The 25,000-nt window shown below is 42.1% G+C and overlaps 1 protein-coding gene across 1 annotated transcript in view; it reads right to left on the reverse strand.

Annotated features, from left to right (window-relative positions):
• Window positions 1–2,941: 2,941 nt before the first annotated feature.
• LOC145391362 (uncharacterized) overlaps window positions 2,942–25,000 on the reverse strand; it is a 91,800-nt gene continuing 69,741 nt past the window's right edge. The window contains exons 14-22 of the mRNA XM_080265960.1: window positions 24,671–24,754; window positions 20,838–21,054; window positions 19,136–19,249; window positions 15,069–15,220; window positions 8,760–10,007; window positions 8,575–8,654; window positions 6,504–6,676; window positions 3,432–3,481; window positions 2,942–3,169 (exon numbers count right to left, since the gene is read on the reverse strand). Coding sequence (XP_080122086.1) covers window positions 2,942–3,169; window positions 3,432–3,481; window positions 6,504–6,676; window positions 8,575–8,654; window positions 8,760–10,007; window positions 15,069–15,220; window positions 19,136–19,249; window positions 20,838–21,054; window positions 24,671–24,754 — 2,346 coding nt within the window. The remainder of the gene's footprint in view (window positions 3,170–3,431; window positions 3,482–6,503; window positions 6,677–8,574; window positions 8,655–8,759; window positions 10,008–15,068; window positions 15,221–19,135; window positions 19,250–20,837; window positions 21,055–24,670; window positions 24,755–25,000) is intronic.

Below are 25,000 nucleotides of genomic sequence, written 5' to 3' on the forward strand. Positions count from 1 at the left end.
GCAAGATAACCGGTTAATCTATACATACTATTTACACATTTAAAGCATTGGAAGTGTCATGCAAGGTAGTTCACAGTGCTGAGTATCCATTAAGTTAAAAGACTAGCTAATGATGCAGATTCTACCGGAGTTTAACATTTAATCCCTTCACTACGATGACGTCTTTTCCAAGGAAGCCCATATACCACTCCTTTCCCATTCAGTCGGGAGATTTGTTGTTTTTTGCGGGATGACTCAGTCAGCTATATCAGTGTCTGTCCCGTATCTTTTATTCATTTCCTATTCCCTAATTCCACACCCACGCCCACACAAGCAGACTGAGCCATCCCTGCAACACATAGGAGACCAGCAAGTGAGATTCTGGTGGTGTAATTTACGAATCACCCTTTATATATTTCTATTTTTTTCTTTTAGCAATAACCGGTGTGTGAATTCAGCTGCTTGAGTCAAATCCCACAGCGGTGAGAAAGCTACTGAGCGGGTTGAAAAGTCTCTCTGGAGCTGAATAAAACCGTTTGAGAGTAGCCACAGTACAGTATATAAAAAAAAAAGTTAACGTATTGAAAGGGTAAATATACTGGATACATCAAGAATTTAACACCTTCAGTCCAATGCCGTTCTTTTTTCTTTTTCTGGTCATGCTGACTACAAGCGATTTTGTCTAGGTTAGAACAGATGTCTAAAAACGACAGGGGTTAATGAAAGCAATATCTATCCCTCCTTCCCTTCCAGTTTGCAAATTCCCTTATGGGTTGAATAAAATCGTCAGGGGGGTAGCGAGAATAAAATGTAAAGTACGAAGGGTTTTAGTAGGTTTCTGTGTGCATGATAGCGCTTCCTGCCCATGTACAGTTGCCGTCAAAAGTCTCGTTACGCGTCACGGGGTTTTCGGCCAAAGGACAGAGATTCCACATTCCTAGATTAATGGTGGTTTAGCCTCTTTAGGGAGATGTCGTCTTCTATTTTTCTGTTGCTGTCCCCAGACGATTTTATTCAGCTTAACCCCCCCTTGAGTTCGAGACATATTTTTTTTTATGTTCTTGCTGTCTACAGACGATTTTATTCGCCTTGGGATAAAGTTCTCGACTCGGAGGGGTTTGATGTAGCCTTCACTAACCCCTTCACTGCAAGACGCCTTCTCTTCATCTAAATAAAAATTGTCTAGTGGTAGCCAGATAAAAATAAAAACCACGTCACCGGACAGAAGGAGTTAAAGGAGAATTGTCATTTTTTAAAACTACAAACATTTGTCCGTATTTCTCCAGCGGTAGATACTGGAGCCGGAAATGATGCTCTGACCCCACAAGCCGCGTATCTATAGTACTGTTATCGTTTCCGTTTTCCGTTACTATAGTCTAAAATTGCCATCTCTCCATCCTGAAAGCTGAGTTGTAACAATCTATTTATACCAGAACATGACTGTAGTCGCGAAGAAGGGCTATAGAAAGGATATAGAGCCATAACAGTCTTTTTCTATCATAGAGCTACGTGAAATAAACTAAAAAAAAAAAAAAGGACGATAATCTAGGCCAAGTTAATATAAAAGAACTATTTATGCCGCGATTCGTTAAGAGAACTGACACTGTAGCGTGCAGGTTTATTTATTTATTTTTTATTTTTTATTATTATTATTATTTTTTTTAACCTGCTGGTTACAAAATGTAGCTACATTTTATAGTGAAAAAATCCTATTATATGTTTTTGAGTCAATAGCTGCAATATTTCTGCCTCAGATGTAACGAAGTAAGAGACCCAGTAACGATACCCTAACCTTACAACCCACAAACTATTACAGTCAAAACTCTGTAGGCGTCAGAACAAGGGACACACGAGCTTGCAGCTGCTTTAGTCTATGATAAGTGCAATCTTCGAAACCCAATCACATTAATGTCCCTGTAAAGTCAAAACGTTGGAAAGTGATAGGTGAATGCGTGGTTGCTTAAAATTTTGATTCAAAAAACCTAGAAAAAGGAATAAGGTTACTACTGTACGTGTCGACAACACAAGGATCACAAAAACAGTCAAATTTTGCTGTGACAGTGATCCCCTTCGATTCAACACGCAACCATGGGAATTATATCCCTGTGCGTAACTGTATTTGTGAGTGATCAGGGAAATGGTAGGGAGAAAATCTTTGTCCAGCACTACCGAGAAATGTGCCAGTGGTTTTCCAGTTACGAGCTGGGAATACTACCACTGCGCCAGTCACACACACACACACACACACAAAGTCAAATAATTGTTCTTAAACGATTCTTCACCATATTTCCTTCTCTCTAGACGTCAGCAAGGAAGAGGGAAGCTCCTACTTGTTTTCTTTCTTGCTGACTACAAGGCCCGGCCATAGTTTTAAGACAGGCAAGATCACAGTTGTTTTTTATCTTACTGACTACGAAACTGTCCATATTATTGTTCCTCCTGTGGGGGAGGCGGTGGCTGAATCGGTAGAGAGGCGGCCTGCGGTCCTGATGGACCCAGGTTCGAATCCCGGCTGGGGCAGGGAACAGTTTAAGGATTTGAATTTCATAAAAGCAGACTTTCCTGATCTACCAGATGACCCGCCGACATGTCATAAAAGTACCCCCGCTAATACCAATACACCAGTCCTGTATGAGACAGCCCTAGCATGTATTCAATATGGACGGTGGGTGTTAGCGCCGAAGTGGTGACATGTAGAGATGTGTATGGTATGTAGGAGGACTACTAGGCCTTGAGAGCAGGCTGTGAAGCCTATGCCCAGAGTCGGACACATAAAAAAAAAAAAAAAAAAAAAAAAACGGAGAGGGAAGGATGTTCGTCGGTCTAGTTGATTTTAACTTTGCTAAGTACAAAACTCTCAGCTGTATTGCTTCTCTCGAATTCAGCAAGAGATGCATACAGACTCACAGTTTTTAAAATATCGCTAACTACGAAACTATCCACATTATTGATCCAGTAGACGTCAGCAGGCAAGACATGGCAGTTCGTAGTGTTCTGGTGTGCCTGCCACGAGCCCCCTGCCCTGGTTCCTGATGTAGAGGCAGGTGACGTGTGTGTGGTGGAGGAGGGAGCGGCGGGAGGATAGGAACGCCGTCACTTCCGACACCTCGTATTGTCTCCTAGGCCCACCCGGCTGAACCACCGCCACTCGTACACTGGGAGGGGAAACAGAAGAGATTACATTAAAAGTCTTATTATAAGTGGCATCAGAGGCTTCTTCAGCTCTAGAGGTCCTTCTTAACTTGGTAGTCGCTTAACTGAGGAAAAAAAAATACTTTACTGGATTAAGAGGGTTTTAGGGAGAGAGAGAGAGAGAGAGAGAGTCGAAAGTCAATTCCCATTCATTTGTGAAAAGGTATAAGACTTCTCTCTCTCTCTCTCTCTCTCTCTCTCTCTCCCAATATATGTTTTATCTGTTAATCAGTGTCTCACCTGCCATCCTGTCCGGGAACGCCTCCTCTGTTCATGCCCACCGTCCCGACAGTCTTGTACACGAACTGCCCTAGGGTGGGGGATACCAAGGCATACCAGGGCACGGGGCACACCAGGGCATAGCAGGTCACAGGGCATAGAGGTGAGGTCACGATGATTCCAGGGCGATGGGAAAACAAACAGAATTTGAATTAGGTCACTCATTAAAGCTTCTTTGTTCTGTGTGTGTGTGTGTGTGTGTGTGTGTGTGTGTGTGTGTGTGTGTGTGTGTGTGTGTGTGTGTGTGTGTGTGTGTGTTCGACATTTATTGCCTGTGGTCAGATACATAATATAAGAAAAGTAGAAAGCACGCACACACACACACACACACACACACACACACACACACACACACACACACACACACACACACACACACACACACAGTCACGATATTACTGCAATAGCAATAAAGACCTTAAAATGCTTATGGCCTATTCGAGATAAAATGCCCATAAATAAGTTACCTTATATATATATATATATATATATATATATATATATATAGAGAGAGAGAGAGAGAGAGAGAGAGAGAGAGAGAGAGAGAGAGAGAGAGAGAGAGAGAGAGAGAGAGAGGGAGAGAAACCCTAAAGCCTGAAAAAAGAGCAGTGTAATATACAAATGAAAAAAATTTTTGTCTTTCATATAGAGCACAGTAAGGAAACCATTATCATCATCATCATCATTATATCTCTATTCCTAACAGTTAATGAAAAAATGTTATGATGTACATGAATAGGAGACGATTAAAATATATCAGGACTCGATAGAGAAGAAAAAGAAGAAAAAGAAAAAGAAGAAAACATCAACAACAGCGACAGGAAGAACAAGAGCAGGAGGAACAACAAGAACATGAAGAAAGATGCTGGAAATAAAGAAATAATGAATGTTCTCCAAGGACTACCTTTTTGTCTAATGAGGGCATTGAACTCACTCCCTCTCCTAATAACCCCACCAAATACACGCTAATTGTTTACGCCTGATGGCCATTGCCGGTAATAAGTCGGCACTCATATTTTCCTACCATCAGAAGGAACAGCAATGTACAAAAATTTCATCGTCACTTCTCCGTCAGCTGTGGCAATAAAATTTGTCACATGAACTGTTTTTTGTGTGATAGGAATATGAAGCACACACCAAGAGTATGAACTTAAGGATGTTCTCTGTCGTCTAGTTAGGAAGGAGAAATACGGAGGGCAGGGCACAATTTTGGTAGAGGACTGCCTACCAACTTTCGCTCATGCCTGTAACTTGTTTTGACTCCAGCGATGATTGCGAGAAAAGGATGTGCCCTTTCTTGATGATGACCTTTTTTTTTTTTCCTTTTTTTACTTGTAGTTTGTTTTTGGTGGTTCTAGACGACTTCCTTATGAGACATTTCTCGAACGGAAGTGCTTTAGTATACTTTTATTTTTACCCTTCTTTGTGTGTGTGTGTGTGTGTGTGTGTGTGTGTGTGTGTGTGTGTGTGTGTGTGTGTGTGTGTGTGTGTGTGTGTGTGTGTGTGTGTGAGCAAAGCATATGTGTTGTGTATATAGGCGTATATGTATTAATGCATATAGCTGCATATAGCTAGAGGAGATTCTAAGCAGAATTAGCCTCAGTCCCCAGGCACTCCTAGTTCGATTTTCGTTGGCATCGCAAAAGAAGAAGAAGAAGAAGGCGACGAGCTTTGAATTGCCTGAAAGGTATTTGTGCCACGGGATCAAGCAACACTGCATCATGACCCTGACCCTGAGCCTGAACTCTGAACAGCACCGACAATTGCTCTTGCAACAAAATCCCGCAACCTGAACTTGAGAGCGGGGCGTGACACTTGAAATGCAGCACGGCAGAAGGGCAGGCAGGAATGGTCTGTTAGTTGCAGTTCACTTGATGTTTCAAGGGGCTTGGAAAAAAGGATATGGTTTTCTAGCGCTCATATGCGGCATTCGGGGTGACCGTGTGTGTGTGTGTGTGTGTGTGTGTGTGTGTGTGTCTTACTCTGGGCTTAGGCTTAACATTCATTTTCCTTTGGCCCTACAGTCCCACGTGCCACACATCACCATAATTACGTGCCTACTCTGGGTCAGATCCTCAGAAGGTGGCAAAGCAACGACATATGAAGGTAGGAGGTCTGTCTTTGCCACTGCTGAAAAATGAAAAAAAAAAAAAAACTAATAAATGAATAAATAAGTAAATAAAAAGTATAGAATGACAGCGATCGTGAGGTTGTGTTTTTCGAGATTTTTTTTTTAGCTTCTTGTTCTGAGGGATTAATTCTCAGTTGTTATGATCAAATTTGTGTTTTTGAGTTTGACGCTCAATAATTGCACGTAATCTTGACTGTAAATCTTAAATGGGAAGTATGGTGTGTGAATATTTACTGCCTTTTTCTAATCTTTTTTTTCAGCGTGAGTACAGTATCGAGTTAGATCTCGTTAGTCCGTTCATGTGCTCTAAAATATCACGTTTTTTTTTTTTTTCCCCCACGCAATCAGTACTGTAAACATGGGGAAAATGGCAGAGCAGGTTATTAGGTAGCTGTGGAATTTTCGGAGGATATTTTTTTCTGTGGTTAGAGTAGGCTAGGAAGCAAATGAATGAATAAAGAAAGAAAAAGGAAAGAGGAAAGAAAGAATGAAAGACAAAGAAAAATGAAAGTGCCGAAAAGGAAACATTTAACGAGGATTTAATACAGAATCAAAAGCCAGTTAAAGTCAGGAATTCTGCATTTCATTTCAGATCCATAATAGACGGAGGGAGGTTTTTCAGCCCTGAAATGCCAACAGGGAAGTAGACTGTTCCTCTGTTATTAAATGTTCTGAAGTGTAGTCAACTAAGCCATGCACATCACATGGGGTAATGATATTAAATGTTATTGTAAATGTTATTGTGTTTATCGTTACTTCGTCTTCTTTTTCTCTTTTCCCATCAAAAAATAAAAAATAAATAAATAAATAAAAAATCTCCCTACCATACCCATTCCCATGCTGTCTTACACCTGAACTGTACCATACCCGAGCCACACCATACCCGTACCGTACCAAAACCGGGAGTGCACAGTTACCGTACCGATGATGCCGGTGGTGTTGGGTGAGAGGGCGGAGTGTCGCTGCAGGTACACGCCCAGGAAGTGCTGTCCGTGGGCGTTCTTGGATCGTGTCACCACCAGGCTCACCTCACCGTCACCCAGGGTCACCTCGAGAGTCCGACGATTGCTTTGACTCACCCACACACGCCCGTACCTGACCACAAACCCAAACTGTAATTTTATCGATACTGTGAACACCGGGAATTGAATTGTAATACTATTGATACTGAACTGTGAACACCAGCCAAATTTTTACACAGTGATGGAAGGCGTTAAGTACCTTGACATGATCTGGTCATATGGAGCAGAATGGAGAATGAGACGGAATAGTAAGGTGTAGGTGAGTGAGGTAGAAAGGAAAGGGGGAAGGAGAGGCAAAAGATGAAATGGAGGGATGGGGTGGAGATCGGGCAGCCTGACGGCGGAAAACGGGGTGACATTGATGTGATTCGTTGCAGCCACCCCTTCCGGGATAAAGGTGTCTGGCCATGAAAGAAATGCTAATATTGTGCATACTATCATCACAGTAGAGTCAGCACTGCTGTGGATGTTACCAGCCAATATTAAAGTGGGTCCAATACAGTGGAAACTACCAGTCAGCATTATAGATTTAGCATTATTGTGCATCCCACCAATCAACATTACGCGAGTAACGATATTGTACACACTACCAATATCAAAAGCTACCAATACTGTGCATACTACCAACACTGTAGAGCTGCCAGTAGTATGCAACTACCTGTATATGAGCCAACATTACGAAGCTGCTAGAAGCCATAAATTGTCAATATAGAACTTGCAGTATAAATATTCTACCAACAAATTAGGACCTGCAGCATAATTAAACTGCCAGCAGCTAATTCTTTGGCTAAAAAACTAAAGCACAGTAATATTTCCATGCTAAATCCTGACGTAATTTTTTACCTCAGGAATAACCAAGATCAGCAGAGGATTTTAAAGGTTTTTAGATTAACTGTGGGTGTGGATTAAGAGTTATGTATTGTTTCAGCCATGGCCAAATGAGTATATTCAGCTTAAGAGAACGTCAAGCAGCCAGAAAGTAAAGGCTGAAAGTATTATGCCTTGTTAGTGAAACTGTTTGTAACATTCCTAACTTTGGTGAAACCTTTGAACATCTTATTATCAGTGAAACCTCCTTAAACATTACTAAGTCTGACAACAACTATACCTTTCCAATTGCAAAGAAACCTGTAACTTTCCTGACTTAAATGAAACCTTCCATAACACTCTTGAGAGAAATGAAACCTGTAACATAGTGTAACCTATTTCTAATTTGGGAAATCTGTAACTTTCCTAAATGAAGTGAAATTATTCGTACTATACTAATCAGATAATTTTCACTCCTCATTTGTCTCCCCCTAAGCCAGCATCGGCATTTGTGCCAGCCAGTATTGCAGTAATTATCATCTGTACTAAGATCCGCAGGCACTAGGTGATGATGATGATGATGTAACTGGCGTGAAATTGCTGCCGGTTCATATCATAGACAAAGAGAACTGTTTACACGATATAATCAGTTATCAGTTTGTTTACTCCTTTCTTAAAAGAGGCTTCTAATCTTAATTCAGTCATCTGAAGGCAGCAAGAGCGAAAAGTGAAAGCGTCACCGTATTGGTACTAAGCCCTCATTACAAGAGGTCTTCTCTGACCTGAACAAAGTCGTGTTAGGGAAGCACGAATAAAAATATAAAACACCATCACACTGAAAGACTTGGTAGAGACTGGGTCTGTTGGGGAACAATTCTAATCAATTAACAAGCTAAAGTAAACTGTCTGGCGGTAGAAAGTATAGAATTATCCTCTTCAGTCCGATGACGTTGTTTATATACTATTCTTTCTGTCTCCAGACGAATAAATTCATTTAGGACAGATTTTTCGAATTGAGGAAATTGGACATAACCTTCATTGTTCTCATTACTACTCGGGTGCTCCCATAAGCTGAATAAAATTGTTTGGTAACATCAGGAATGAAATATAAACTATGTCGTCTAGGTGAACATGCCATAGTACGAAGGAAGTTGATGAACCTACCTTCTTCCTGATGCCTTCCTCCAGGATAGAGTTTTCCTGCACTCTCTCTTCAGTACCTCTCTGTCTCTCGTTTCCTCCTCTCCATCTTCTCTCTCCTCTCTCTCTTTTCCAACTTCGTTTTGTAAAGTTTTTATTGATGAGGAAAGATGAGCATCGGTAATCGTGTTTTGATCTGAGGAGGGTACACCGGTCTCATCTTCAGCGATAGTTGTCTGAGGTCTGAGGTCGGTCGAGTCTCCTCTTAATCGACCTCCCGCAACTTCCCTCGACCCTCGATCTCTCTGTAGGAGGGTGTGGAACTGGAGATTCGATAGCTGACGTTCAAAGTCCCGAGCTTGTGGATGAAACACTCGCTGGATGGGCGTGTTGGGGGTTGAGGTGGATGGGTGCTCTTGGACTGTTGGTAGCTCCTGTTGGCCTGGTCTCGAGCCCCTAGTCCTCAGCAGATTGTGAATTGGCTTCCTTGGAGTCAGGGAATGGGTATTTTGGAGTGTCTGTTCGTGGTGGTGGTCTTTTCTCAACCCTCTTACCCTTAGTAGATTGTAAACTGGCTTTCTTGGGGTCAGAGAATTGGTATTACGGAGTGGGTGATCGTCATGGTCGCTTAATCTTGAGCCTCGAGTCTTTGGTAGAGTTTGAACTGGTTGTCTTGGGGTGAGTGAGTGGATGTTATGGAGTGCATGAGGATGGATACTTGTGGACCCGGGTGGATTACGTTCTGTGCCTGCCGAAGAAACCCGAGTTCTCTGCCGCGAATGGATCCACCTGCTAAATGACTGGGGATGGAGCAGATGGTTTCCAGCAAATCTGCGATGTCGTATACTGTTAGAACCCTGGATTGTTGTGTCTGATGTGGTTCTAGGTTCATGAGCAGTCTCCTCAGCTTGTCCCATGGCTCCTGAGGACTTTGGAACCCCAGTGGCGTTGAGTAAAGCACGGGGGAGGTAAAACCGCCCCGGGAGACTCCGTGTTGGAATGTTACCAGGTAACATCTGCACAGGAGAATTTTTAGCGTAGGAAATGAAGACAGGAGACGGCAAGACATTTGAACTAAAAGTATCGAAACTCTGCACGTCTGTGTCTCTGAAGGATAAGCCTGAGCCGCCCTGGGAATACTGAAGGTAAAGGTTTCCCCAGCCTGGTTGCCTACGAACTTCAGGAGCATGGTTGAGTGTATCTGAAGTCGTGGACCGTCTGCTGCGAGTAGTCTGTGCTACGGCCATCATATTTTTTCTATGATTCTTCCTCTGTTGACGTTTATGTGTCCTGTGGCGCCTTCTGATCCTGCCTTCCTTACTCCGCTCTCCTCTCTTGCCTCCCTTGCCTCCTTTACCTCCCTTGCTTCTACCTGCCCTGCCTCGCCGTCTCTGCCAGCGTCTTCCTCGTCGCCGTGGACTGCTGAGTGGCCAGAGGGAAGAGGCAACACTGTCCACCTGCCGTGTTGACAAATTGGTGCGTCAATAAACATGGCAAAAATAATATTAGCACTATTGTGTGTGTGTGTGTGTGTGTGTGTGTGTGTGTGTGTGTGTGTGTGTGTGTGTGTGTGTAAATAAAATTATCAGCGATAAGTGTATGCACTACCAGTCATGTTTTAAAACCATCATCGTCATCATTATAATACCAATACTGCGTTTTTTAATATATAAATGTTAGTCAAAAACCGTGTGCAATAACAACAAATGCTTTTAGAAAATACTTGACAATGATCATAATACCACTGATGTGTGTCTGTTACTGTATACTTAAACAGTAATAAAATATCATCACCACCATCATCATCATCATCATCATAATCATTATCATGACTCCATTTACCATTAACGTAAAGGGTGGGTAGGATCCATATTAATGACATCGTAAAAGTGCAAAAATGGGGGTGCCTCCAACAGTCGCTTGGGGAAATGAACCGGGTAACCACTCCCTCGTCATCAAAGCCTTGTAAATGTTCTACTCCACCCCACAGGCAAACCATCCAATAGTCTACTTTGTGCTGTTGGAATGATGAGTACTGGCGACTTTGTATGTTTTAGGACTACACACACTCCGATAGCAATTGCTCCTCCCCTAACTCTCTCACTCTCTCTCTCTTTCGCATACTTCGACTTAATTAAAACATTCTCAATTAAGAGCTGGGATCGGTTTGGCTATTTCAGATTTCGTTGTATGTCTGCACTGTGTACCTGTCTATTTATCTGTTTGTCTATCTCACTGTCTGTCTTTCTATATATCTAGCTATCCGTATTTTCTGTCTAATTTTACATGTCTGTCAGTCTGTCCTTGTATATATCATTTGGTACCGAATATCGCTGAAAAATAAATATTTCTCTCTCTCTCTCTCTCTCTCTGTCACTCTCTCTCTCTCTCTCTCTCTCTCTCTCAGCCAATCAATCTTCCATTATTGGGTCTTCAGTGTGATCACTCGCTGCTGGAGTCGATTTAATAGTTACCCCCTCCCACCCCCCCTCCCCCGTCTTCTTTCTCTTTCTCTCCGTTTTCTTTACCTTGCTATTTCGCTTCTATTTTTGCGTATATTTTATCTGTTTTATTTGCTCTTCTGTTTCTGATCTTTATTGTTGTTGACTTTGTTTTCATCATCCTTTCCCCTTCTCTTCTTCATCTTCCTCCTCGTCCTCGTCCTCGTCCTCGTCCTCCTCCTCCTCCTCCTCCTCCTCCCACTCCCCTTCCTCCTCCTCTTTTCACCAGGTTCTTTTTTCTACCTTTATTGCCTCCCCTCCCTCATCCCTTTCACCCTTATATTGTACGACGCAATCACAGTAATTAATCTTGCCGTCTTTAACAGCTCTTTTACCTCTTACGTCCTTCCTCTCTCCCTTCTCTTTTCTTTCCCCTCCCTTCTCTTTTCTTCCCTCCCTTCTCTTTTCTTTCCCCTCCCTTCTCTTTTCTTCCCTCCCTTCTCTTTTCTTTCCCCTCCCTTCTCTTTTCTTCCCTCCCTTCTCTTTTCTTTTCTCCCCCTTCTCTTTTCTTTTCTCCCCCTTCTCTTTTCTTCCCTCCCTTCTCTTTTCTTTTCTCCCCCTTCTCTTTTCTTTTCTCTCCCTTTTCTTTCCTCTCCCTTCTCTTCTATCCCATCGGTCTCCTCTTTCTTCTCTTTTCTTTTCTCCCCCTTCTCTTTTCTCTCCTATCAATTTTCTCTTCATTCTCTTTTCTTGCTTTTTCTTTTCTTTCCCTTCCCTCTCGTTTATTTTCCTCTTTTCTATGTCCCCATTTTCTGTTCTTTGCTGCTTCTACTCCTCCCTCATTCCTCGCCTTTTTCTTTTCGTTACTTTTTTTTATCCTCTCTCTCTCTCTCTCTCTCTCTCTCCATGTTCTTTTTTTCCCCCTTTCCTCTATAAGTTACGCCTGGTGGCCTAGTGGTGTACGGCGCCTGTCTGGGTGAACAATAAGTGCTGTGTGCGTCGGTCTGAATCACCAAGACAATACTAAGTTATATTTTTCGATTATTTTTTGTCATCAGGGGGGTAGAGCGGCCACCTACCCTGCCTCTTTTTTTTTTTTTTTTTTTTTTTTTTTATTCTTCCTTTCTCTGGACGATTTTAGGGATTTTTGGGGAGAGACTTCGAGGGGTTAGATACAGCCCTCGTCAACCCCCTTTCTCTGCTAGCTGCTCAAGAAAATCGTCTGGTGATATCAAGGACGACGTGTAAATATTCGAATAGTCCTGGGAGTGAAGGGGTTAATTGCATCCCTCGCTGAGAAACTCTTGGTGCTGAATAAAATCGTCTACGGCCTGAACTACGGACTTTACTACGAGAGAGAGAGAGAGAGAGAGAGAGAGAGCACGTCCAGGCTTCTCTATGTGCCCCTTTCTCTTCCCAGATTCTTCCCCTTTTTCTTACCGCTCCGTTCTCTTTCTGTTTTTCTTGTTTTTTTCTCCTCCTTCTCTCTTTTCTCTTCTTCCTCTTTTTCTTTGCACTTTCTCTTGCTTTCTTCCTCTGCTCAGTTTTCTTTCTACTTCTTCTGCTTCTGCTTCTTCTCTGCTTATTTTTCTTTCTGCTTCTTCTCATCGTATTATTTCTTTCCTTCTCTCTCCTCCACGTTTTTCTTTTCATTTTCCTTGTTTTCTCTTTTTCCAGTTCACTTCATTCTCTGCCTTCTCCATTTTATACTTTTCTTTTGTGTGTTTTAGATAGATAGATAGCCATAGATAGATAGATATAGAAAGATAGATATAGATAGATAGATAGGTGCGTAGATGCATCGATATGGATATCTGTAGAACGTGGACAGACAGACCTACAGACAGATAGATAGACAGAGAGACAGATAGATAGAGAGATAGGTAGGTAGACAGATAGATAGATAAATAGATAAATAGATAGACGGATAGGTAGATAAATGGATATGTATGCAATTTACATGTATTTTACCACTTCACAACGATGATACACTACTCATTTTTATCCCTGCTACCTTCAGACGATTTCAAGCAGCTTAGGAGAGACATAAAGCCATCATTAACCCTTTCAGCATCACAGCTTATTCCTAAACTGAAGGAAATCGTCTGTATACCAAGAATAAACTAAAAATAAAAGGTCCTCAGACAAAAAGGGTTAATGCCTTCACCTAATGGACCTAATCACCTAATTTCACATTTAAAGTCTCCACAATATGGCTTGGACTATATTTGGCCAGTTTCTTTCTTCTTTCTTTCTGTTTTTCTTTACTTCCTCTTTTCTTTTCTTCCAAACTCTTTCCAGTCTGCTGTCACTCCTTCATTTCTTTATCAATTCACTTCAGGCTTGGTACAATTGTTCCTTGGTCATATACCCCTAGGCACGTTTTGTAACTTAACTTTGTAATTAGTTTATAGGGTCAAAGATCAACCCATACAAACCATATGTAGTGAAATGTGGTTTAACTCTCCTTAGAGTTTAAAAGCATCACGAGGAAGAGAGAAGACCATCATCTTCTAATATACTATAGCACTAGCTGTGTGTGTGTGTGTGTGTGTGTGTGTGTGTGTTTTGGGCAGCCGAAACAACACATTCAAATCGCACCAAAATTGGCACAAGAATCGCAAAAAATTCGCTGATTTGAAAAAATTGGTCCCATCACGATTGAAAAACTTTTACTACATTTAATGAGCGATCACATTTTGACCAAAAAACGCCGCTCTCGGCGTCCGGCATAGGACCTTCGTAGAATTTTTTGCCCATAGCAACAGCAGCGCGAGAGCAATTGCGAGGGGCCCGAAGGGCCCACGAGCACTTGTTAAATGCTATAGTTACTGTATTTTTGTGGAGGCTTTTCTAAATTCTCTCTCTCTCTCTCTCTCTCTCTCTCTCTCTCACACACACACACACACACACACACACACACACACAGATACTGTTCCCTATCCTCCTCTTTTCCTTCTGTCTTTTCCCCTCCCTATCGTTTCGTTTCCTGTCTCCTATTTCTCCCCTCATCCTTCTTCCGCTCCATATTTTTCTCTTTTCCTCTCTTCTTCCTCCACTCATTCTCTCTCTCCCCCTCCCCCTCCTTTCTCCCTCCCACCTTCCCTAGCCTCACCCACCATTTCCTCTTCCTCCCTCTCCCTACCACCCAGTCCCTCCCGCCCACTCTCACTTCCCTTTCCGTTCTCACCTTAGATGCGTTCTCATTACCTGGACAATGGAAGGTGTTGATGAGGAAGATGTCACTTTTCTCCCCCTCTATTTCCATCTTCGTTACCTCTTCTCCTGCTACCACCTCATCCCACTACTTCACTACTTCATCTCCTTCCCTGTCTCTCTCCCTTTCCTCTTCCTTATGCTTCTCTGTTCCCTCTCCTTTACTCTCCTCTCTCTCTCTCTCTCTCTCTCTCTCTCTCTCTCTCTCTCCCCTTCCCTATTGCCTTTCCTTGCCTCATCCTTCTCATTCCCTAGTCCTTCTCCTTTCCTTTCCCCTCTCCTTTCCTCATCCCTCTCCTCCTCTATTCTCCCTTGTCTCCTTTTCCTTTTCCTTCCTTATTCCCTCTCCTATCTTCCTCCCCCCCCCTTCCCTCCCTAACAAAGTATTCCGACTGTGCTGCCTACATTTTACATTGACTGTTAGTGAAAGGTGAGGGGAGTTTGGCCTTCACACGTCACTTCTACTCTTTCTCATTTCTCTCTCTCTAATCTCTTGTCTCTCTTTCCCCCCTCACTCTCGTCTCACATCTTTCTGCTGACTAATCTCTCCTTTTTTTCCCTACCCTCTCTTTCTTTTTAATGGGGTGGTTAGTAAGAAGAGAAGAGGTTTGGTCAACAAAAAACAGTAAAATAAAAAAGTGTTAGACAACCAATGTTAAAAAATAGTTGTATGATGTAGGTACTTGTTGTTAGTGCACTTGTCTGAGTTCAGTGTTACTATCACCCATTAACCCATCCCTTTCTTCCTCCTCTTTCCATCACTCCTCCCTTCCCTCTTTCCCCCCAACTCTTTCCCTCCCAACTCTTCCTTTCCCTCAAGTCTTCCTTTCCCCCCTTCCCCCATTCCCCCATTACCCTTACCGTGGGGTGTCCAGCTGTATCAAGGCACGTGAAGGTAACGGTGGTGGGTGTGATGGTGATGTTAAGGCCAGCCAGGGATATAAACAGTTGGGTGAAGTACGTGGCTCCAGGCCGACCAGAAGCAGCCGTCACCAGCCCATTGACCACCACGCCTGCAGGGAGAGGGAAGTGGGTTGAAAGGGGTGGGGTAAGAGAGAAATGAGCGTGGGTGAGTTGGGGAGAGAACTGCTATGGAGTGAGAGGCAGCCTGTTCACCAACACATCTTTAGAAAAAGGGGAAGAGGAGATCAGAATGTGAGAGGGAAGTAAGTTGATCCCGGTGGGATAAGACAGGAAGATGTGTGTGTGTGTGTGTGTGTGTGTGTGTGTGTGTGTGTGTGTGTGAGAGAGAGAGAGAGAGAGAGAGAGAGAGAGAGAGAGAGAGAGAGAGAGAGAGAGAGAGAGAGAGAGAGAGAGAGAGAGAGAGAGAGATATTGTTTAGTTATGAAAAAATATGATTAAAAAAGACCTCACCATACTAAAAGGTTTAAGGATAATTTTTCTTATCACCTTCAGACTTTAGCAGCGTAGGTAATGTAAAATAATAGCCTAATACATTATGAAAAGTTTAGTATTAGGGATGATATAAAGCCTTTGTGCAATTTGTGGCATAGGGTGGAGAGGTATATGGGTGAGGGAGGTGTGAGTTGGATATAGGACAGCCAGATGACGGAGGACAGACTGACATGGAGGCGATTCATTTGTGGCCACCCTGTTTGGGATTAAGGCGTTTGGCTATAATGAGACAGACAGATTTATGTAAGAACACTGGTACTGGAGAAGGATGTGTGGACGAAGTTGATTACATAATGAAAAACTATACACATATGAAGGGTGTCTCAAACTTCCTGTTTTCCACGGTCTTTATAATTATTACAAGAGTAAAGGAACAGAAGAATTGGATTACCTGCGTCATGTACCACAGCTAATCGAATATTTATCTTCTGGAGGCTCTGAGGAATTAATGTTTGATGTGCTGTTGGACAAACCTAAGATTAGTGATGTATAAACAAGAGAAAACGCAGATTTGCACAATCCAAGTCAGTGACAGCCACCGAGGTTTGTCATTTGGTTTGTAGAGCGTGGACTGATTTTCCTTTATAAGTGTAGCTTTATATGGAGAACACGGTGCCCGGTTGTGTTTGGCATTTGACGCTCCATGGAACATCCTAAATATTATATACTTTTATATGGTATGCGGTTTTATTCTCAAATTGTGGGAGAAACTATGAGCCTTTATGTAAAGAGTAAAAAGAATTTAACCCAGTATCAGCAGACTAATTACCGTGAACTTAATAATTTGTCATACATGGCAGTTACATTTACGTGCTGTGGGCGTGTCTGTCAGTTACAATGATACAAAATGAGGAACGATGAAGAAAGTGGTTTCCTCCTCGTCCTCATCCTCATTATCATCATCATCATCATCACCATCATATCACTATCATCATCATCATCATCATCATGGTCTCTTATCTTACTCAGGAATGAGGAGACGTAGAGTCAAAAAAAAAAGATGACATAAAGAGAAGTGTCAAAAACATGCCCCATTAAACGAGCCACACTTGCTTACTCACTATTCAAGTCTCTGAATCCTGACGGCACCTCATAGACCTAACCATCGACCCTAACATGGTTCATATTACCTACTCTCATCAACCTGAACCAGTTCAATGACAACTCCTCAACTGTGGAATTATTTTCAGTATACACATCTCACTTGTGTGGGTTCTCTTTTGGCATCTTTTATCTTACAGACACGCCCGCCACACATGAGAGTGACTGCAGTACAGTACCTTTACATGTCACACTACCTCATTCATGGATGTTAGGCGGTGATGTGAAATCTACAAGTCATTTAATTACATAAAGATATAGTCATTCCTCTCACAGATGACAGGTATATGGTAAATGAATACCGTTTCTGGACAGGCATATCTGAGAATCAAAGAGCTCCAACTATCTGAGTATACTGTGTGAGTTGGGAGCAGGGCAGTGAAATGGCGGGGGACAGGGCGACTTGGAGGCGATTTGTTTGTGGCCACCCCAAACGGGACTGAGGCGTCTGGCAATAGATAGATAGAATATATATATATATATATATATATATATATATATAGATATATATATATATATATATATATATATATATATATATATATATATATATATATATATATATATATATATATATATATATATATATATATATATATATATATACATATATATATATATTATATATATATATCTATCTATCTATCTATCTATCTATATCTATATATATATATATCTATCTATCTATATCTATATATATATATACTGTATATATATATATATATATATATATATATATATATATATATATATATATATATATATATATATATATATATATATATATATATATTTGCCTCGCCCTGAAGGCCATCCTCCATCTCCAATCTCCGGCACGCCTCTCCTGAAGCCATCTGTCGATCTCCAATACGGTAGCGGTAGTCACGAATACCCGCTTTTTAGAGGGAGTGAGAGGGGAGTGGGAGGGGATGGGACGGGGGAAAGGAAAGGCTGGAGAGCGGATGTAATGGGGATGGAGGAAGGTGTAGACGGGAGAGGGGATGGGGATGGGATGGTGAGGAAATGGTGGGAAGTGGTGGTGGTAGGCTCCATTCAAATTTTTCATAGGTAAATGGTGTAGGTCCTTTGATCCATCAACATGATATAAAGAAGCCTCCATTTTAATGGCTGTAATGGACTTCTTGATAAAGTCAACAGCATCAACCATTTTAGCCCAGTAATGCATTATACATATAGTGGGTAAAATTTTGGGTGGAATGCAAGAAAATGTGATGTGAATGTAGTGTTTGCCGAAGCCAAGTTGGAACCAGTTTGTGATGGGACAGGAATCTGGTGGGCTTAGCGTGATAGTGGTAGTGGAGCAAGTGGTGTGACCGGTGATAATGATGGCGAACCAAGCGGAGTGAGGTGGTGCTACTGACAGTGATAGTGGTGTATGGGCAGTTAGTTGGCGTTACTGATAATGAGCGTGGGACTAGTGGAGTAAGAGAAAGTGATAATGACAGTGGAGCGAGTTGGCTGATTCGCTGATAGTGATAATGATAGTAGAACAAGTGGACTGATTCACTGATAGTGATAATGAGAGTAGAACAAGTGGATTGATTCACTGATAGTGATAATGATAATAGAACAAGTGGACTGATTCACTGATAGTGATAATGATAGTAGAACAAGTGGATTGATTCACGGATAGTGATAATGATAATAGAACAAGTGGACTGATTCACTGATAGTGATAATGACAGTAGAACAAGTGGATTGATTCACGGATAGTGATAATGATAACAGAACAAGTGGACTGATTCACTGATAGCGATATTGACAGTTGTACAAGTGGATTGAGAGGCAGTGATAACGATAATGAAACATGTAGTGTGATTCATTGATGGTTATATTGATACTGGTACAGGTGGAGTGATTTAGGAATTATGATAATTATAGTGGAACAAGTGGAGTGATTCAATGATAGAGATAATGATAAAGATAGTGGAACAAATAGAGAGCTTTACTGACAAACATTGTGATAGTGGCACAATGACTCTAATACCTTAATATCGCCTCGTTGACTGAGCTGTTAGTATTGCTAGCTACGAAGTTACCTGCCCGTTAGCGCCAGAGTTCGCATCCTGATGCGGTCGGCTTGGGAAACTCAACCCAGGTGTCCATTAACCCTTTGAGAGTAGTTAGGAAAATGAGTAGGAAGAGTAGTGCCCAGGGGAGGTAATTATGGTACCCTTTATGATGCAGTGGCCATCGCTCACCTTCATTCACCATCACTCACTGTCAGTCATCATCATCCGCCTTCACCATCGCTCACCATAACTCACCATCATCATCACCTACTATCACCATCACTCGCCACCATCATCACTCACCATAACACACGATCACTTACTATTACCACCACTCAGCATCACCTATCACCATCTCTCACCATTCACTCACCATACCTGATCGCGCGTCCCTGATGAGACTGAGTGTGGTGCCTGGGGTGGAGTGCAGGTCGAAGCAGAAGGGCAGGTGCATCCCAGGGGCCTGAACCACGAAGTGAGGGTCGTTGTCACCTGTAGGGGAGAGGGGCAGAGAGGGTGAGAGAGAGAGAGAGAGAGAGAGAGAGAGAGAGAGAGAGAATGAACTTGGAGCCAAAGATAGGGACTGTGTTCTCATCGGCTCAGGAGGCTTTGTAGCATTTGTCCTTTGGTGATTTATTGTCCCTATTAAAGCATGTTATTCTCTTGTCCTTTTTTGTATTGACTTAGATTGCATAAACAACATACAAGATGTCAGAATACAAGATAGAGAAATATATGGTAAGGAAGAGATAAAAGGGAACTCCTAAAATACAGAGGCTGAACAACAATCCCACACTTTGAATAAAAAATAGTATTGGACCGGTATGTAGATGACGCATATTTTTCTTTACTTTTTTTTTTGTTGTTGACCTAACTTATGAGAATATAGATTTGAGAAAAAGAAGAAGGTAACAAATGGTCATCTGCTTCCTCATCAGATAAAAAAACATCCAAGATAAACTACAGATTTAAACTCTATATAAAACTATTTCCTTTTATACCGATACGCTTTATATTTTAACTACGTAACACTAGCAATAACAATATACTGCAGACACATAGAGGGGCAGTCAAGTATGTGAAATAAAACTGCCATGAAAGACATCCTGTAGTTGTATTCAGTCCCTTTACGTTGTGCTTTATCCAGTTAAAAATATCAGCTACAGATTCGATATCAAAGAACACCCCATTCTTTTATCTTTCACACCCTCGCCCAAGTGACAACAACCTTTAAGTCCCTGTTCCCTCACTCTTTCTCGTCACCCCTATTCTCTCACTTCTTAGCTCTCTCTCTCTCTCTCTCTCTCTCTCAAAAACTCACATGCGTGCACACATATTCAGTAGAGTGAGTAGTGTGGACGACATCCTTCGTTTGACAGAGAAGGAGAGCGTGGTGAGGCAAAATGTTTTGAGTGAGGATTGAGCTGATTGAGGGGGGGAAGAGAGAGAGAGAGAGAGAGAGAGAGAGAGAGAGAGAGAGAGAGAGAGAGAGAGAGAGAGAGTCTTGTATTAAGAAAGAATAAGAAAAATAGAAAGGAGCAGAAAAGGCACAAAAGAAAAGGGGATGGGGAGATCTGACACTGTTCTTAGTTTAAGATACACGATAAAGAACAAAATCCATTAGTTTCATGAAAGACAAATGAAAACAGGTCAACATGAAAGCACAGACCGGAACCGAAGAGAAGCTAAAAAACATAGACTGAATAGACAGTGAGAGGGAAAGAAAATGAAAGAAATAAAGAAAAGAGAAAAGAGATAAATGGCAAGAAACTAGTGGCGGAAATGGAGGAGATGAAAGGCCTTTGAAGATGAAAGCTGGAAGTGAATGCTGCTCGGAAGGAAGACGAGCAAAACGAGAGATAGGTGGGCGTATATATATGGATGGATAGATAGATAGATAGATAGATAGATAGATAGAGAGAGAGAGAGAGAGAGTGAGAGAGAAAGGGGGGGGGAAAGGAAGAGGAAGAGGAGGAGGAGTAGGAAGAGGAGGAGGCGGGGAAGGATTTTCAGAAATGACAGTCCATTCAAGTTTATAATTTCCTCCATCTGATGACTTCCCTGCTGCCAAATCACTCACTGAAGGAGAAGGGCCTGGAGTTGCTGATCCTGGAGCTGAGCGGGGCTGGGAGAGTCTTGGCAAACTCTGAGGCGCTGAGCAGTTCGATGTCCTGTACGGCGCCCTGGCTGATGTGCGACTTGTGGTGCCTCGACGCGGATTTGAGGTCCAGGTGGGGAGGCGTGGATCCCAGGCCGCCTGACACGTCCAGGGAGGTGAACTTGGTGACGAACTGGAACTGGGAGAGTGGGAGGGAGAGTGAGTGGAAGTGAGAATGGGAACGAGTGAGAGTGTGTGAGTGGGAGTGGGAAAGTGGGAAGAGTGGTTGAGCGGAAAAGAGAGTGAGAGTGGGAGTGGAAGTGATGCGAGAAGGGAGGTGAGGAAAAAGAGAAGGTGATGGGAGAGGGAAGGTGAAGGGAGAGGCGAGGGGAGAGGAGGGAGGAGGTAAGGGGAGGATAAAGTGAGGGGAGGGTGGAGGTGAGGGGATGAAGAAGCGCGGGGAGAGAAGAGTAGGGCAGAAGGTAGTTGCCGAGCCCACACTGAAGAGGGAGACATGGAAACAGGGTACAGAAAAGCGGTCCAACATAAAGGCAGTTCTTTTGTTTCCTTAACTTCCGTATTTCTCTTACACATACATTCAAATACTTTAACAATCCGTCTTCTTAATAGTCTTCCACCCCTTTCCATGCCCTCCAGTTGACTCGTACAAACCCTTGCACTAATCTATTTACATCCATTCTATCTGGTTACAGAACCATCTGCTGTAAGTACACTGTCTTCTGCCCATCCATTAGTATTTATCGGAAAGCAATTAAACAATTATATTACTTCCAAACTCTCTCTGTTCATCAACTCAGCATACCACGAATCACCTTGACTCTCAGTAACCATTAAATTACTGTTACATATACCTTCATGATCGTCGTTTACAAACTTTGACGAAACTTTGAACCAGTCAGTAAAGCATATATTCATTACTAACAAGCAAAACAGCATCGCATACACGCATCAGATTTGAAATACGGTATTTCATTCGCTCCCCTCTCAGCAAATCATGGTTTCATGGCATATATATTGCAAGTAAATCACTTGGTTACACACAGTTCACAGGTACGTCGATATCCACAAGGAAGGGAAAATATCCCGAGAGCCTCCCCGTAAACACGGCATCAGGGGATGTTTGATTCCTTTTCCGTGTGAATATTAGCATATATGTGTGTATATATATATATATATATATATATATATATATATATATATATATATATATATATATATATATATATATATATATATATATATATATATATATATATATATATATATATATATATATATATATATATATATATATATATATATAAAGAAATCTTGAACAAGCATGGCATCACACACACCTGTCTTACCCAACTTTTGATACCCAGCCAGTCACTCAGATATCCATCTACTTTTATACAAGCTTTGCTACTGTTGTATAAATTCTTTCGACCATGTTTTAGCGATTACCTTCATCTCATACGATACATGGGTACGTCCAGTATGTGCTACATATTATAAAAAAAAGTATAGTTACAACTCTCAAGAGAAATAAAACTGACACACCCAACAAAATTGTGATGAATTGCCTATGTCCACATCAGAACTAAAATAACTGTACCCTTGCTGCATCCATTATTTCTCCATTGCGTGATTCTATGATAGTCCTGCCTGCCAACTTACATACAGTCATGCATTCTAGCCGTACTGTTACAGCGTGACTTCATCATGAAACTCATCGGATCCGCCGGATGCGTTACTTTTGTGTGTGTGTGTGTGTGTGTGTGTGTGTGTGTGTGTGTGTGTGTGTGTGTGTGTGTGTGTGTGTGTGTGTGTGTGTGTCCATAAACTTCTGTCTGTTCACTCTGTCCTACGCCTTTTCCAGATCCTCCAGTGTCATAAAAAATGAATAGTCCTTCACACATGCTTTAAACACTGTCTGATTTAATGTAAATATTTGATCAAAGCATTTCCTACCACTATTGAAACTCTCTCTCTCTCTCTCTCTCTCTCTCTCTCTCTCTCTCTCCTAGCCTCTGTTCAACTTAATACCCTCTCCTCTTTCCTTTTCATCTCTCGTTTTCTCTCCTCTCCTCTTCTCTCTTCTCTTCTCCCCTTCTCTCCTCTGGTCTCCTCTCCTTTCCTTCTTTCTTCATTTCCCCCCTTTCGTCTCCTCTCCTTCTTTTCCTCCTGTCTTTCCTCCTTCTGCTCATTTTAACTTCTTTCTCCCTCCTTCCATTCATCCGTTTTTTCTTCTCTTCCCCTTTCCTTCCTTTTTGTTATTTCTTCTTTCTCCTCTTCTCTACGCCTCGTCTCTCCTCGTCTCTACCCTCCTCTCCTTTTCCACTCTTGTCCTCTTCTTTCATCTCCTATTCCTTCTAACCTGCTTTCCCTCTGTTACTCTATTCCTCCCCTTTTCTCTCCCTTTCTTCTTCTCTCCTGTTCCTTCTTCATTCCCATTACTTTTCTCTCTTTCCCTCCATCCCCCTGCCCTTCTTTCTTTCCCTATTTCCCTCCGTCCTCTATAATCTTTCTCCTCTTCCTTTTTCCTTCCCTCTATCTCACATTCCCCTGTCTTTTCGTCCCTCTCTCTTTCGTTCCTTCTCTCCAACCCTCCCTTCTCTCTCTCACTCCACCATTCACCAGTAGATGGCCTTGTTATAGACCAATGAGCCTTTGTTTGTACTCTAATTCCGTGCAATCCTCTACACTCCTATGATTATACTCCTGTGTAATCCTACTGTGTATTCATATAATGCTTTTGATTTCCTGTATATTCCTGTATAATCCCTCTCACCCTTTCTTACCCTTGGGAATATCCTCTCGGTTGCACCCACCTCTTCGCTTCAACTGTGTATACTTAATCTCTTTTTCTCGCCATCTCTCCCCTCCTCTGCTATCTATCCCTCTTTCCTCCTTCGTTTCATCTCTCTATCTCTCCATCTGTCCCTCTCTAGGCCTATCACTCCGTAGTCCAGCCATCCCTCTGTCCCTTTTCCTCCCTCTGTCACTTCATCTTTCCCTACATCCCTCTATCCTGCGGGATGTACGTGACTAGACTGCCCTTTACCCGGCTACCACCATTAGCAGATCATTGGCTACTGGTCACCTTTTACTGGACTGGAAGGAAGAAAATGTTGTCTCCATGTTTGTTGCAAGGGAGATTGTTGTTGCCCAGGAAAATACTGTCGAGTTAACCTTACGTCTGTGGCACGGAAGGAATTGGAACGTATTATTATGGAATCAGTTACTCAATGACTCACAACACAGCTTTAGGTGGCACCGTTCGCATTTGACCAAACTGACTAAATTCTTCCACTGCCGAGTAATGATCCTCTTCTCCTCCCTCTCTTCTCCTTCCTGTCTTCTCCTCCTCCCTCTCTTCTCTTCCTCTCTCTCTTCTCCACCTCTCTCTCTTCTATATGGTGTTTCCTATTCCCTCTCTCTATCATTCGACCTTTCTCCTCTCAAATACTAGGAATTTCTCTCTCTGTGTATTGGTGCTGGGAAGAAGTTATGAAAAGTAGCTAATTATTGAGGCAATTAGTGGAGGCTAAGTCAACTATCGGCAATTACCAAGGATTTAAAAATATAAAGAGCTTGTCGTAACCCCCATTCTCTCTCTTTGTCTGTCTCTGAGTCTGTCTGTCTGTCTTTGTCAGTCTCTCGCTGCCTCTGTCTCTGTCTGTCTCTATCTCTGTCTGTCTCTATCTGTCTCTATCTCTGTCTCTGTCTGTCTGTCTGTCTGTCTCTGTATGTCTGTCTGTCTGTCTGTCTGTCTCTCTCTCTCTCTCTCTCTCTCTCTCATTCTGACTCACCCGTATGGCAATCTCCTTGGCCCTGGCTCTCATCTCCGCCCTAAGGTTCCTGTCCTCCACTATCTCCTGGGTGTCGAGAAGGTCCTGGGGAAAAGAGAGTGGTTAGAGAGAGAGAGAGAGAGAGAGAGAGAGAGAGAGAGAGAGAGAGAGAATATGGATTTGAGGAGCAAAGGATAATTAGACAGAACAAGAAAATAAAAAGCAAGAGAAAAGAACAGTTATAGAAAAAAACAAAATTCCATTGAAGTAGTGAGAGAATGAATAAAAAGAAAAAGAGCAAGGATTTTGAAATGGAAGTGTGAAAAACAAACGTAAAAAATTCTTCGTTCA

This window comes from Coenobita brevimanus, chromosome 18 (genome assembly GCF_032717465.1).
Source record: "Coenobita brevimanus isolate Jiangsu-jjx chromosome 18, ASM3271746v2, whole genome shotgun sequence".
Lineage (NCBI taxonomy): Eukaryota > Metazoa > Arthropoda > Malacostraca > Decapoda > Coenobitidae > Coenobita > Coenobita brevimanus.